The 16,595-nt window shown below is 44.3% G+C and overlaps 1 protein-coding gene across 1 annotated transcript in view; it reads right to left on the reverse strand.

The window, feature by feature from the left end:
• The window catches only part of LOC137305821 (meiosis initiator protein-like), a 31,852-nt gene extending 16,181 nt beyond the window's left edge, over positions 1-15,671 (reverse strand). The window contains exons 1-9 of the mRNA XM_067974746.1: positions 15,636-15,671; positions 15,159-15,289; positions 12,956-13,046; positions 9,943-10,048; positions 9,404-9,562; positions 6,840-7,085; positions 4,207-4,321; positions 3,143-3,237; positions 835-978 (exon numbers count right to left, since the gene is read on the reverse strand). Of these exons, the coding sequence (XP_067830847.1) occupies positions 835-978; positions 3,143-3,237; positions 4,207-4,321; positions 6,840-7,085; positions 9,404-9,562; positions 9,943-10,048; positions 12,956-13,046; positions 15,159-15,289; positions 15,636-15,671 (1,123 nt within the window). The remainder of the gene's footprint in view (positions 1-834; positions 979-3,142; positions 3,238-4,206; positions 4,322-6,839; positions 7,086-9,403; positions 9,563-9,942; positions 10,049-12,955; positions 13,047-15,158; positions 15,290-15,635) is intronic.
• Between the last annotated feature and the right edge of the window lie 924 nt (positions 15,672-16,595).

The raw sequence follows: 16,595 nt of genomic DNA on the forward strand, positions 1-16,595 counted from the left end.
AAGGTTGCTGGTGTGAGACCCTTTGCTAATGTATTTTTTTTCTTCCTTTCTATGTCAAGGTGCTGAGGCCATTTGTTGTACCCACCTCCCACCTCCCCAAAACTGCCAGGCCACCGGCCTCCTATCAGCTAGCTCAGCACAGGTAGTGGATTGAACCTGAGACTTTATTAGCCTGTGTGGCTTAGTATCATATCGCCCGGTGCATTTACTGACTCAGCTAATTGGGGAGATCAATAGCATGTGATCATAGATATGGAGATAGACTCATAATGTGATGGGAACAGACTCCAGGGCGTGTGCTAATTGGAGTTTTTAACCAAACCAGTGTTAGTTTCAGGTCTGTTTTACTTTGTGTGAAAACAACAAGTAGAATGGTAAAACCCCGATGTACCGAGACCTTGCTGTTGACTTATGCAATGAAACTGAGGCTAGTTTCAACTGCACGTTTCTGCATTTAGGATGAGGAAGTCGGTTTTAGCGATGTGAACATGGGAGTTGATGCATGGCGTTACTCCCCCACAAGCTGAACCGTCAAAGTGCCTTTAAGAGAGGCCAAAAGATGGGCAGTAGAGAAACAAATGTTTCGATTCAGAATAACTGACCGCAGCTAAAGCAGAGCCAGTTTAGTTAACAAGTTTGTTTTAACATGGAGGAAAATATTCCCCAATTTCTTTTTAAATACAACATGGAGGAATTTCTAATTTTAGTGACAGTGTTTTTTGCTGGGTTTTTGTGCTTATCAAGGCGAGAGGTGGGGTTAGCGCTGGGAAAGTGGCCAGTGTTAGCAAACATTTCGAGGGGTTCCGACAAACTGTACCAACCCAGCCCTGTTACCTTGAGCCAGGTTTTCCTTCCCATCCTGCAGAAGTTGAACATGGCGCCCAGGAGATGAGAAGAGGGAAGGACTCAGGCCCAGTGTTGCCTGCAGTCCTGATGTGGTTAGAGAGCCGCTGACGGGAGAATGAATCTCTACTGCTCCTTAGGAAAGAATTGTGTAGATTAGATCTCAATTTGGGTGAAATTATGTAACATGATATTAGCAAAATAACTTCTCTGCTATTGTAGCAATGGTGCTAACCCATTTGAAATAAATAAAACTGTCAGCACTGTTCTGATGAAGTGTTACAACAGTGTTAACCGGTCTTTTCTCTTCAGATGCTGACTGACCTGCTGTGTATCTCCGGCAGATTTTCCTTTTTATTAAACCCATCAACACTTTCATTACTAAAACAAAGATTTCACCCCAAATGTCTTTTGTACTGTTTTTCTTTGCTAATTAAATTTATCAGCTTTATTCCTTAATTTCCCTCCTTTTCTCCTCATGTCAGCCATGGCTCAGTGGGCAGCACTCTCGTCTGAATCAGAAGATTGCGGGTTCAAGTCCCACTCCAGAGACTTAAGCACAAAATCTAGGCTAACATTCCAGCGCAGTACTGAGGGAGTGCTGCACTGTCGGAGGCGCTGTCATGCGGATGAGACGTTAAACCGAGGCCCTTTCTGCCCTCTCAGATGCATGTAAAAGATCCCAAAGCACTATTTGAAGAAGAGGAGTTTTTCCTGGCCAATATTTATCCCTCAACCAACATCACTAAGACAGAAGACCTGGTTATTGTCACATTGCTGTTTGTGGGATTTTGCTGTGCGCAAATTGGCTGCCGTGTTTCCTACATTACAACACTTCAAGAAGTACTTCATTGGCTGTAAGGTGCTTTGGAATGTCCTGAGGTTGTGAAAGGTGCTATAAAAATACAAGTCTTTCTTTTTTCTCCTGACTCTTGCTGGTGTACACTTCCAAAGGCCTTTGGTGCCTCATCCAAGTGGTCTATCTTCCTGTCTGAGCCCAGATGTTTGCAAGATATTCAATTATGTAGGAATCATACTTGAGCCCAGTTTCTCAGCAGAAGTTACTGGATAGCGATCAGGAAGGAGTATCTCAACTGATTTTTTTTTTAACCCTCATTATTTCAGGAGTGCAGAGGCCAATTGTGACACCCCAATCGCTGCCCCCACTGAGACCAGCTTACAGAACACATCGTAGATCGTTCACATATGTTTAGTCAAACCAAATGAGCCATCGAGGGAGCCTTTACTGGAAATAACAACAGTGAAGAGAGAAAAGCAACCTCCCATTTTAGAAAGGAAGAATTTGCATTTATGTATCAAGGCCACTATTCCATTCATTTATGTACGTATGTTGCACATTATTTAATTTGCTGTTTTCAGGGAAAAATGAACGCTATAAATGCAAATTATTTTGTTCCCTCAGGATATTTCATAGTACATCATATTCATGGTATTACTTTTTGTGAGGCACTTCTGACAGCGCAGCCTTCGGGGAAAAAATGATTCCTGTACACCCTAACTTCATCTTACGTTCCACTGTTCTGGCTTTATATCCTAGCTTCTTTAATTGCCTCACCACGTTGTCTAGACATTGTCAGAGACGAGATATATTTATACAGTGTGTATTTATACAGTGTATGTAATAAATGCCCCAACATGCTTCACAGAGATGGAACAGATGCTGAGCAGTAGTATATCACAGATCCCTTTCTGAGTCACCCTGTATTAATTCTATTCCATTCATTTATGTACGTATGTTGCATATTATTTCATCTGATGTAAAATACTTTGCATCTGTTAGGATTAAATTTCATCTGCCACCTGTTCTTGCTTCAGCAGTAAGTACACCAGAATATTCATTATCACCATTAGTAGGTAGGGTGCAGGCAAGCACCAGCTGTGCTGGCAGTATAAACATGTGCAAATTACACTCATTTCTCAATCAAAAGTTCAACAAGTGTCTGCTCTGTAACAGAATGCTAGGAGGTGCTGTGGGAGGGGGGCATGGGTGACTATGAGGATGAGGTCTCACCGCACTCAGTTTCTGTGCTGAAATAATATTGTTGAATACAGTATGAAACCGGAACACACACACAGTCCGGTCTCCTAATTATTCACTTATCCAAACTAACACATGATCATTTATTCTAATTATTCACTTATCCAAACTAACACATGATCGTTCCCTGAATTATTCACTTAGCCAAACAGTAGTGTATCCAGGCCTCCATACATAATCAGCATCCCATTGTTTTCTTTCTGGAGGGCGGAGAAGCAGTATAGAAAGAAAATGTCACACCTCGAGGGGACTCCTGTGGGAGCCAGGGGCTCCGGTCGACATCATCATCTTCGTCGTGAGACGAGAGATAGTGAACCAGCTTCTGATCTTTCACACTGTGTGATAAAAGAATGAGCGACACAGCACAATTAATAAGAGATTTTAATTTGCCTCGTTTTATCTGCCTTCTTTGCCCGCGTACTTATATATTATTAGTAATCTTGGGTACGGCGCGTACCTCCTGTCCGCAAGCCTTATTTCCTGTTGTCACAATTTTTGGTCACACTGAAGGTTCAGTGAGTAAACGCAATGGCTGGTGTGGGACTGAACACTACTGACCAGGTGGCTGCAGCTTGACCCCTCGGTCTGGGCTGAATTAGCTGAGCTCAGCCGTGGCAGAGACAGAGGCTCCACAATTGGGTTTGGAACCCTTGGGTTGGAAAATATTTATGTGCTGGCGAAAGTGGACGACCAGATCGGGATCAGATGTGATGCTCCATTGCTCCCATGGGAGAATCGTCTGTGGACAATCACAACAACAACTTGCATTTATATAGCGCCTTTAACGTAGTAAAATGTCCCAAGGCGCTTCACAGGAGCGATTATCAAACAAAGGAGATATTAGGACAGGTGACCAAATGTTTGGTCAAAGAGGTAGGTTTTAAGGAGCGTCTTAAAGGAGGGGAGTGTGATGGAGAAGTTAAGGGAAGGAATTCCAGAGCTTGGGGCCTAGGCAGCTGAAAGCATGGCCACCAATGGTGGAGCGATTAAAATCGGGGATGTGCAAGAGGCCAGAATTGGAGGAACACAGAGATCTCGGAGGGTTGTAGGCCTGGAGGACGTTACAGAGATAGGGAGGGGCGAGGCCATGGAGGGATTTGAAAACAAGGATGAGAATTTTAAAATCGAGGCGTTGCCGGATCGGGAGCCAATCGGGAGTCAGCGAGGATAGGGGTATCAGGTGACCATTTGGTGGTACAAGAGGGCTACTGTTGCCTGCTGAAATGTACAGAGTGAATCAGCACCTTCAAGAACGGAACGGACGATTGAAAAAAAGGATACAATTTGTGGTTTGAGTCTGTTACCTTGGATACGGAGAGCTGACTGGTGGGTCATACAACCTGGAGTCATTACTGCAATTCATCTTTTTCTCATTGTTTTCAGGAAAGTATTTTGGGTCATTGTTCATCTCATGCTTCCCTGTACAAGTAACAGAAACTCAAGTTACTCCTCCGTCACATTGGTTTCACCCAACGAATTGAAGTGACTGCCATTATGTAGCCAAATGTGGCAATCACTTTGCACACAGCAAGATTGCACAAACACCACTGTGATGAATGACCAATTAATCTGTTTTTGGTGGTGTTGGTTTGGGAAAAAATGATGGGCCAGGACACCAGGGGAACTCCCTGCTCTTCTTCATATAGTTCCAATGGGATCTTTAATATCCATCTGAACGGACGAATCAGGCAGTCGGGATCCAGGTTTAACGTTCATCCAAAACACATCTCTGACAATGCAACACTTCCCGGAGTACTGCACTAGAATTTAATTTAAGTGTTCAAGCCCTGGAGTAAGGCTTGGATCCACAGCTTTCTGACTCAGAGGTGAGAGCGCTACCAACTGAGCCAAGCTGACACTTGGTTTCACCTTAATTAAAACAACCAATAAAGGAAATTCATAGAAACACATTTGTTATTGACAATCATACCAGAAACCCAGAGGTCATCACCGTCTTGAAATCAATCTAACGTGTTAGCCTTAATTTTTTTTTGGAAACAATACTTCTTCCTTCTAAAGTTTACCCAATCTCTCTTTTTTGACTGCACACTGTCTCCTGACACACAGGCGGGTGAGCGGATTACTTTTAGGCTCTAGGCACAGCTGCTGTGTGTGTGACAACAAACTGGAACGACTCTGCACCTGTTACTCTTCCTCCTCTTTGCTTGGAAAGTACTTGGAATCTGCCCAGCACCTCGGCACGCCTGTTGAAGATCATGGGGATTAACCATGTGCAACTCCAGTGGTCCAATGCACCATCCCAGCACTTAAACAATTGCTAAATGTTTTAATATAGGCTGAAATTCTAATGGAGTACTGAGGGAGTATTGCATTGATCTTCAGGCAAGACATAAAACTGAGGATCCGTCTACCTATTGAATGTTAAAGATCTCAGGGCGCTATTTTTTCATCTCAGTTTCATGCACCCAGTCCCATTGAGACCTGCTCCTGAGCCCAGGAGAGAGATCTGAATTGGGTTCAACGTCTAATTTTCTTGCCTCCTGCAGTGGGGGTGCCAAACGTCCAATCTGCTTCATCCTCCAACAGCAGGCCCTAGATTGGGAATTCAGTGGGCAGCGAAATCTCAGGTGCAAACTAGTGTTCTATTGCTCTGTGGTAAGCAATCCCTCCCATCTCTGGCTCCAACCTCTTTCTGTCTCCCATAATGTTCAGGGTCATTAGGTTTAGAGAGATGGCGCTTTTTAACCCTACAAAAATGTAGACTTCAAGATTTCATTGAAGTCTTTATTTTAAAGGATTAGATTCAGTCCATGTAGATAGGCTATTTGAGTTAGATAGGTTAGGGTGGACCAGGGGACGTGAGCATAACCTACGTAAGCACAGAACTAGATTAGTTGTCTTGATTACATTTAATGTACAGCACAGAAACAGGCCATTCAGCCCAACTGGTCTATGCTGGTGTTTATGCTCCACACGAGCCTCCTCCCACTCCTCTGCATCTCAACCTATCAGCATAACCTTCTATTCCTTTCTCCTTCATGTGTTTATCCAGCTTCCCCTTAAATACATCTATGATATTCATCTCAACCACTCCTTGTGGTAGCGAGTTCCACATTCTAACCACTCTCTGGGTAAAGAAGTTTCTCCTGAATTCCCGATTGGATTTATTAGTCATTATCTTCTATTTAGGGCCCCTAATTCTGGTCTTCCCCACAAGTGGAAACATTTGCTCTACGTCTACCTTATCAAACCCTTTCATGATCTTAAAGACCTCTATCGGGTCACCCCTCAGCCTTCTCGTTTCTAGAGAAAAGAGCCTCAGCCTGTTCAATCTTTCAAAATTACTATCAAGGATGGGATTTCTTTTCACACAGAGCTTTTGATCTATGGAACACGTTGCGGGCTCATGCCGCAAACATTCAAAAGGAGCTAGGCAGGTTCCAAAGTGCTGCTATCGTCACTGCGTAAAGAAGGTAAGTTGGGTACTGAGGGATGTTTCGCTCAGTCATTGTGGTCTCCTGGAACTTGCTGGATTGTTTTCTGGGTTTGGAGTGGAATTTCCAAGAGTTCCCCCCCTCCACCAAATTGGCCTAGGGTTTATTCCTCCTATTTTTGTCTTCCCCAGGAGACTGTGCGCCTGGTAGATGGTGGTGGTGGGCGGGGTGGGGGGTTCTCTGTGTGCAGAAGTTACACCATGATGGTACAAACTAGCTGGTCTTTTCCTGTCCTTTGTTTTCTTATATTCTTATTCATCTCAGTGATGTTTTTGGATCTTGTTGTATGCAAATTAACTGTCAAGTTTGCCCATATAACAATGATTGTACTTAAAAGAAATTTGTTGAACGTGAAACACTTTGGGACATTACTGAGAGGTGTGATTATATAAACATCTTTTATCTTATGCATTTACAATGTCATGGCATGCATTGACCAGAGCTTCCCTCATCGAGGCTGAAACGTCTTTTCAAATAGTTACCCGTGTTGCTGAGGACGGCTCCTCTAAGGTCTCTTGATTCTGCCACCTCCAGCAGGGTGAGGAACAGAGTACGGCCTTGGGGCCTAACTGTGTTGCCCTGTGAACAGGAGCTGGAAGAAGAAGTATCCAGAGATGCTCCTTGCCATGCTAGCTTCACCTCCCGCTGGCTCTCTGTCCGCGAGTAGTTATCGTAACGTGCAGGCTCATTGTAAAGACGGCGGCGCGATTTCAGCACCTGTCTCCGTTCTGTGATAGGAGGAAAAGTGAGCAAGCTTTTATCACTCCCAATTACATTGAAAACTATTGCGTTTCTTTCACTGGCTCAGTGGTTAAACGCACCATGTTTTGCGGTACTGCACCATACAGGTCAGAAAGGTCTCTGATTCAGTTCCTGGTCTGTGCCGAGCTGGATGATCTTACCTAGGGTAGTGTTGGGAACAGTACAATCGGCTTCAGTGTTCCTAGGGTAGGGAATGGGAATAAAAAAATCAGCCAGGAAACCCTACTCCTGATCATTATCCAGTGACTACTGTTCACAAGTGTACCCGTGTGGACATCAGGGTGGGATCTGGGCTGGCTGCAATGTGCTCATGGTCGAATAGCCTGATGGTGTTCACTGTCCAGACTCACAAATGAAGAATGCACACTTCCAAAGAGGTACTGGACAGCTGCCTGGGCCAGCAGAACGGTACCAAGGCAACAGTCAACTTCCTCAGGACAGCAGGGGAGAGAGTTTGAAAAAGAACTAGTGAACGATCTCCTTTTCAGCACAAGTGTAGTTGTATACAAAAACAGCACTCGGCACTAATCCAAAGCACTAATCACTGCTTTTGTCATGTGACCACTTAGAATCATACAGTGCAGAGGAGGCCATTTGGCCCATCGTGCCTGTGCCGGCACTTTGAAAGAGCTATCCAATTAGTTCCACACCCCCCTGCTCTTTTCGGATAGCCCGACAAATGATTCCTTTTCAAGTATTTATCCAATTCCCTTTTTGAAAGTTACTATTGAATCTGTTTCTACCACCCTTGCAGGCAGTGCATTCCAGATCATAACTCACTGCGTAAAACAGTTTCTCCTCATCTCCCCTCTGGTTCTTTTGCCAATTATTTGAAAATTACATCCTCTGGTTATCGACCCTCCTGCTAAACACACCAACCTGGTTCAGAGAATCAAGGGCGCTTGTGTGCACAAGGGCGGGTCACTGCTTTCTGAGCCAGCCTCCCAGAGGCCCACAGCAGAGTGGAGGCAGAAGATCGGTTTGGCTTTGCGCTCCCAAAACTCGGCTAGCAGAAAAGTGCCTTCAGGCATTTACGCAGCATGACACCCAGTCAGAGAACTAGATTGCAATACAACCCAATTCCACCCCATAACAAGGTACGATAGCCCCTGAACAGTCCTGGCAAATTACCTCCGGACCCATGGCCGTCCCCCACAAAGCACCCTGATCATCAAGTGTGTAAAAATACTTAAGTACATATAACTATGCTGATAGCTTGAGTTTATTAATGTATGCTACTGCATGTACCAGGTATGCAAAATGTGCAACTCCTTCAATGTGTAAATTAATCCAAAACTCAAAAAGTCCATCGTTAACATCATTGTGGAGTAGCTGATAATTTTTAACGTCATATTGTGAATTTAGAGAGAATTATTACACATTGATCAATATTTAATGCTAAACCTCAGTCAGAGATATTTTAGTTTCATTCCTCTGAACTCTCATCACCTTCCCTAGACAACTGTGAGAAAACAATATGATACGCACACACATAGTAAACAATGGGGAGAATGGGAGTTGCTGTTAGACACTGGCCTTTCAGCTCTGGGATTCGGGGACAATTCCGATTCAGACGAATGGGATGAAAGTCACCATTGTGTCCTGGTTGCAGGAGTTTGGGGCATTCTCAACTCAGTTCCTACTGGACATGGGCCCACAGTACAAAACTATAGCTAACTCAGAACTAAATTGGACAAAGATTTCCCACAGAATGGCTATTGTGGGAAAATTGTCATTGGTGTGTTAGATGGCACTCTGCTGAGGTTTAGCTGAGGCACTTTGTTGGAGCAGTGCAGAGGGAGCATCACACTGCACCTGACCTGGGAATGTTTGATGGGACAGTGTAGAGAGAGCTTTGCTCTGTATTTAACCCGTGCTGTACCTGCCCTGGGAGTGTTTGATGGGACAGTGCAGAGGGAGCTTTACTCTGTATCTAACCCGTGCTATACCTACTCTGGGGAGTATTTGATGGAACTGTGTGGAAGGAGCTTTATTCTGTAGCTAACCCGTGTATATGTGCCCTGGGGAGTGTTTGATGGATAGTGGAGAGGGAGCTTTACTCTGATATATAACCCATGTTGTACCTGGTTTGGGGAAGCTCAACGGTGCAATGTTGAGGGAGCATTACTCTGCACCCTGTGCTACACCCATTGGGAGTGCTTGATGCTGACACTGGGTGACTAAAATGGAAAATGTTCCTTGGCGCAGCTCTAACACCCCTCACCTTGATGAGCTCAGAGTTCACAAAAGAAAAATCAATGTGTCCTTGACCAGAATACTGTACCTGTTTTTTCCACCCATTTCTTTTTCCTTGGCTTGGGGCAGATGTTCCTCAGTCTCATTTTCTTGATATTTGGAGGTGTGGAGGGAGGGCTCATCTCCTCTGTGTTACTCTGTGCAGCTTCCTCTGGGCTTGTAGACTCTTCTCCATTTAAGCAGTATTCTAGGAGAGAAAAATTGGTTGGTTGCCCGCTTTATTGTTTGAAGGTACATTATCCTGCAGTGAAAGTCACCCAGCCGCTTTATCTGCATTGGGGCATTCTTTCCTGCATGCGTGCGTCTCTGAAAATGAGAATGCAGGGCAGGTAGCTTGTTCCCAGAGCACTACCATTCCTACTCTTGGCTGGCCAGAAACACTCTAACCTGTCTATCTGTAGCTGTGCAGTCACGAGTTTGCCCTAAACATGAGAAAGCCTGGAACAAGAAAGGACCATTTAGTCCACCACACCAGGAGCTCAGAGACAGCACAGGTGATCCTGGTATCTCATGGGAGACTCGTAAAGTATAAAGATAATGCTTCAGTTGAAGATGTCATGCACTCACCACTTTCATCTATCTCCACATAATGATTCTTCAGCAGGGATTTAGTGTTGCTGATGTGCTTGTTAAGAAATGCAATGTAACGCAAAACCTGGTTCAGAACCTCCTTCTGTAAAAGAGAAAAAAACTTGCATTGATACACTGCCTTTTATGTCAATAAGGATGTCCCAAAGTGATTCATAGCCAATGAAGTACTTTTGAAGCATACTCCCTGTTGTAATGCAAGCGAATACAGCAGCCAAACTGCACACAGCAAGCTCCCACAAACAGCAATGAGATAAACAACCAGTGAATCAGCTTTTGGTTGAGGGATTAAATGTTGGCAGGGCACCAGGAGAGCTGACCTGCTTTTGTTCGAATACTGCCATGAGATCTTTAACTTCGACCTGAACAGGCAGATAGGGCATCGGTTTAATGTCTTATCTGAAAGGCGGCACCACCAACAGTGTAGCATTCCCTCAGTACTCCACTAAATTATCAGCCTGGATTATGTCCTCAAGTCTTTTGAGTGGGGATTAAACCCACTAGTGGTTGTTGGAGGCCAATCATCTCAGCCCCAGGACATTGCTGCAGGAGTTCCTCAGGGCAGTGTCCTCGGCCCAACCATCTTCAGCTGCTTCATCAATGACCTTCCCTCCATCATAAGGTTGGAAATGGAAATTGTACAGTGTTCAGATCCATTTGCAACCCCACAGATAATGAAGCAGTCCGTACCCACATGCAGCAAGACCTGGACAACATCCAGGCTTGGGTGGATAAGTGGCAAGTAACATTCGCACCAGACAAGTGCCAGGCAATGACCATCTCCAACAAGAGAGAGTCTAACCACCTCTCCTTGACATTCAATGGCATTACCGTCGCTGAATCTCCCACCATCAACATCCTGGGGGTCACCATTGACCAGAAACTTACCTGGACCAGCCACAAAATACCGTAGCTACAAGAGCAGGACAGAGGCTGGATAGTCTGCGGCAAGTGACTCACCTCCTGACTCCCCAAAGCCTTTCCACCATCTACAAGGCACAAGTCAGGAATGTGATGGAATACTCTCCACGTACCTGGATATGTGCAGCTCCAACAACACTCAAGAAGCTCGACACCTTCCAGGACAAAGCAGCCCGCTTGATTGGCACCCCATTCACCACCCTAAACATTCACTCCATTCACCACCGGCGCACAGTGGCTGCAGTGTGTACCATCCACAGGATGCACTGCAGCAACTCGCCAAGGCTTCTTCAACAGCACCTCCCAAACCCGTGACCTCTACCACCTAGGAGGACAAGGGCAGCAGGCACATGGGAACAACACCACCTGCATGTTCCCCTCCAAGTCACACACCATCCCAACTTGGAAATATATCGCCGTTCCTTCATCGTCGCTGGGTCAAAATCCTGGAACTCTCTACCTAACAGCACTGTGGGAGAAACTACACCACATGGACTGCAGCGGTTCAAGAAGGTGGCTCACCACCACCTTCTCAAGGGCAATTAGGGACGGGCAATATATGCTGGCCTTGCCAGCGACACCCACATCCCATGAACGAATAAAAAAAACCCATGACCTTCGGACTCAAAGGCGATACTGCTACCACTGAGCCATAGCTGAAAATAAGTGTGGGTGGAGACTTGCTCTTTTAGTACTAAAATTATGTCAACAGAGATAAAAAGAAAAGCCAAGAATGCTATAAGACTGAAATAAGAACAGAAAATGCTGAAAATACACAGTGCTTGAAAAGGGGAAAGGCAGGTTTTGCGTGGAGATCAGAGCAAAACAAACAGGAACCTGGCAATAGGGTGTCTATCGTTCTCAGCACCCTATTACCTGGTTCCTATCTGTGCTGCTCTGAGCAGCTGTTGGAAGATGTGCAGAAGTATTAAACCCATGAGAAAGTGGGGTGGTTTTTGTCTCACTACTACTCCAATTTTGTTGCCTCGCAATGGTATTTTGACAAGCTTAAATTCAGTTTTGTTTCATTTCTTTCTTGCTTCCCATCAAGGTCAGGTATGGCACAGCCAGTTGCAGAGTAAAACTCCCTATAACATGCCTCGGCCCCAACTTCAGAAAAGCACTGACATTTCTTTGTATTTCCCACACCAGCCACTGAGTGAGATTGCCAATTAGTATCAAATCAAGGAACGATTTGTGTTGTACACCTCTCCTCATTAGGTGGCCCAAACTCATTTCACACAGCACTATGAAAGCCAGCAGACAGAGGAGTCTTTCATCCCGTTAGTCTGGGCTGGATTTGAATCGAGGTTCCAATGATGAAAGGATAGTGTCTAACCCAATATTGTCCAATACATTAGCCACTAGCCACACGTGGCTAATTTTGAATGCAGATGTGGCTAATTGCATTTCTGATTCATAAACAAACAATGAGTAATAGACACGTCATTGGGCATGTGATCTCAATACTTACATTCGCACTGCGTATGTATGTGCACTTTAACCTTTTTGTGCGTTTGTTGGTAAAATGTTGAAAAGCAGAGTGTGTGAGTGTTTTTTGATCCTTGAGTGCTTTACTTCGTTGGTTACTGAATGGTGGTAGAAGTTTGTAAAGTAAATATACACGTGAAGTACATTTACCTGTATCGTGTATTTACCTTAACAAATCTTTTACTCAAGGGAATACACGCCAAGTTTATGCACCCTGTCCTCATGTGAATCTGCAGTGCCCAGAACTGAACGCAGTACTCCAGATGCAGTCTAACCAGAGCTTTATATAACTGTAGCATAACTTACACCCATTTCTATTCCAGCCCCCTTGAGATGAAAGCCAACATTCCATTAGCCTTTTAATTTTTTTTGTACCTGTCCTCTAGTTTTTCCCATGCCTAATTACCAAGGACCTGAGGCAAATTCAGGCTTGGTTCAGCTGAGCGACTGAGTGTTATGGAGTGCTGTGCGTCACTGAAGAAATATAAATGAACTGCAAAGAGTGCTTACAGAGAGGATATGAAGATCAGGGGATTAGTTTTCATTTTGTTGAGTTTACAGAGCAAGTTGTTTTTTGTACCTTTGTGAGCCGTTTCTCCCGTTTCTGTGGAGGGACCGGTAGAATGGCAGCTAGCTCCCGTAGCGAGTTCACATTGCTGCGATACTGCTCCCTGGGAAGAGATCATACAACATGTTCCTGAGGGGACGCTTGATTCAAGTAGAGCGTTTGGGGAAAAAAAACAGTATGGGGTTGTGAAGGCAGGAGGAAGTGAGATGGTAGAAAAGAGGAGGAGAGATAGAAGTGAGGGTGAAAAAAAAAAGTGAGGAGAGGCGAGACGGAGAGGAGAAAGAAAAAAAAAAGGTGGCGAGATAGGGAGAGAAGTGGGGAATGAAAGGTGCATAGAGAAAAATGAGGGAGAGAAATGGGAGAAAGAAAAGAAAGGGAAATTGATGAAAGATAGATGTTGGAGGGAGGGAAGAGAGATAAAGAAGAAGATGTACAAATTTTACTTTCGCCTGTGTGTGCCTGTTACAGAGTTTCAGACACTGGGATCACATACCAGAAAATCGTGGGATGCAGCAATTTTGCAATAGATGCTCCTGGTTGGCGAGGCTCTGTGCTGGGAGCACACAAGCAACAAAACCAGTAGTCTCTACTGAGGTGCCGCTAGAATTGGGAAGGGAGCTTAAACCTTGATAAGAATAATTCCGAAAGGCAAACTCTAACCCCAGTTTTGCATCCCCAAAAATCGACCCTATTCCAAACCCTCTCACCAGTTCTGGTTATTGTCACAAGCGGGTCCTTTGAGACCTGGCAGCACCATCTTCTGGGCAACTGTGCTTATTACATTCCAATATAGCACACGACAATGTCCATTTATATAGCACCTTCAACATAGTAAAACGTCCCAAGGCGCTTAAACAGATTTCCTTTGATTTAGCTGCAGTAGTGATTAAGACCACCATTTTAGGTTCACAAGACAGGCTTTTGGTTTTTACTGATAACGCTCCTGTGAAGTGCCTTGGGACGTTTTACTACATTAAAGGCACTGTATAAACGCCTGTTATTGTTGTATCATGGCAAACTACGTTGTGTAATTTGGGTTTGATATCACCTGAAGCACATTTAGCCACGAGATGTAAGACCACCTCCAGGAACTCTGCTGAGATTTGAGCTCTGACTTTGTGTAAAGAAAGAACTTGCATTTATATAGTGCCTTTGACAACCTCAGGATGTCCCAGAGAGCTTCACAGCCAATGAAGTACTTTTGAAGTGTAGTCACTGTTGTAATGTAAGTAACACAGCAAACAATTTACACACAGCGAGGTCCCACCAAAAGCAGTGAGATAAATGACCAGTTCATCAGTTTTAGTGATGTTGGTTCAGGGATAAGTGTTGGCCAGGACACCTGGGAGACATTTCCTGCTCTTCCAAACGTGCCGCAGGATCTTTAACATCTACCTGAAAGGGCAGAAGGGTGGGGGGGGGGACTCAGTTTAACAGTCCAACTGGGCAGCAGTCTCTCAGCACTGCACTGAGCTGGCAGTCCTGGATTATGTGCTCAAGTCTTCGGAGTGGAGAGTGAACCAATGATTTTGTGATTCAGAGGCCCAGAGACCCCCATGCAAATATTGATAAGCCCAGGGAACCCCCTGCAAATATTAACACACTTGTATTCTAACAAAAGGCAACATCAGCTACCTAAAGGCTATCACTGCACAAAACAAATACAGAAGGAAAAAAACTAGCCTGGAGATTACTGTTGCCAATATTATCCAACAAAGATCAATGTAGTTTAAAGGCAGCCTTTTGTCCGCTGCCTTAATGCAAGTGTTAACCTGCTTATGGGTAAATGCCACCACGATAATAGCAGACAGACAAATGCTTGTCTATTGGTATCACCTGCAGTCATTTTTAGGCTGCAGAAGGGAGCATTCTTGAGACACTGTGCTTGCTCTTGGGGTTCCATTGCAGACCCTCTAGGGTGCGTGGAGTCCAGTTTGAAAACCTGTATGTTATTGTAACAAACCATTCCGTAGTTCATAGAATGGTTAGAATGTGGAACTTGCTACCACCTGGAGTAGTTGGGGTGAATAGAATAGACGCCTTTAAGGGGAAGCTAGACAAGTACATGAGGGAGAAAGGAATAGAAGGATATGCAGATAGGGTTGGATGAAGTAGGGAGGGAGGAGGCTCGTGTGGAGCATAAACACCGGCATAGACCATTTGGGCTGAATGGCCTGTTTCTGTGCTGTAAATTCAATGGAATTCGATGTCTTACCTTTGCTTACGACGGTGTTGTAGAGGTGACAGTTTAATTTTCTGGCTGTCTGGGGTCAGCAGTTCTCTGTAATTCAAAGTGAGGATGTCTCTCCTTGATGGAATCTCTACACTTTGCTCGAAGGCCCAATCCTGCAGTTATTTTGAAAAAATAAAACAGTTCATCAGGGAAGCAATGATAAAAATAGTAATCACGTGTTTGATAACCATCATTAGCATCACCAGCGGAGAAAGGCCACTGTAGGGGGAGGAATACAAACAAAGTGACATTTCTGGCAAACAGCACACAGCTTAAAAATCCTTTAAGTGAGATAATGGCTTATTGGGTAAACATATTGGAATGGCCATGAGCCACACAGACCAGAAATGTCCCAGCTTCGGGCTGTAGTTAGTTAATTTCAAATGAGATGGCAGCAGCACGACAACTGCCTTGATTTCAATATAATGAGGATGTTGGGAGGAGTGAGGGTGCACTTACCTGCACTTCATGTTTCACTTGGATTAAGGAGGACATTATTCTCAAAGGCATTCCTTTCTCTCGCTATCATTAAAGATCCTGTGAGCATAAAAGAAAAATTATTTTCAAGCTTCTATGCATTATTTTATTTTTGTAAACAATTTCACAACACCAAGTTATAGTCCAGCAATTTTATTTTAAATTCACAAGCTTTCGGAGGCTACCTCCTTCCTCAGGTGAACGATGTGGAAATGAAATCCTCGAAATGAAGTCGCATTTTCGAGGATTTCATTTCCACATCGTTCACCTGAGGAAGGAGGTAGCCTCCGAAAGCTTGTGAATTTAAAATAAAATTGCTGGACTATAACTTGGTGTTGTAAAATTGTTTACAATTGTCAACCCCAGTCCATCACCGGCATCTCCACATTATTTTATTTTGGTTTTTGTTTTTAATCACTAAATGCTATTTTTATTCATTTAGGGCCAGCTCTGAGTCACATCCCAAATTATTATTGTCACATTAAAAGCAGCGAATATTATATATTTTTTTGAAAATTGGAAGTAAGAAAATGTAAAAGGTTACAAATATCAATGAGTGGCTTTTTATTTAAAACTTATATCGAGTATTTGCGCAGGAAAAGGAAATCTAGAAATATGTTTTAGAAATACATCAGACGCAAGTAAACAATTGTCATCTCAGGGTTCAGCTGATGCCCTAAGCCAGTGTTTTGAAACTCCTGTGTGTGGGAACACCCTATAAATACCGACATACTCCTAGGGACCCCCTGCATTTACTGACCCACTCTTGGGGACCCCCTGCATTTACTCACCCACTTTCGGGGATCCCCTGCATTTACTCACCCACTCTCAGGGACCCCCATGCAATTACTGACCCATTCTCGGGGACCCCCCTGCAATTACTGACCCACTCTTGGGGACCCCCCTGCAATTACTGACCCACTCTTGGGGACCCCCTGCATT

The sequence above is a fragment of the Heptranchias perlo genome, chromosome 41, assembly GCF_035084215.1.
Source record: "Heptranchias perlo isolate sHepPer1 chromosome 41, sHepPer1.hap1, whole genome shotgun sequence".
NCBI classification, from domain to species: Eukaryota; Metazoa; Chordata; class Chondrichthyes; order Hexanchiformes; family Hexanchidae; genus Heptranchias; species Heptranchias perlo.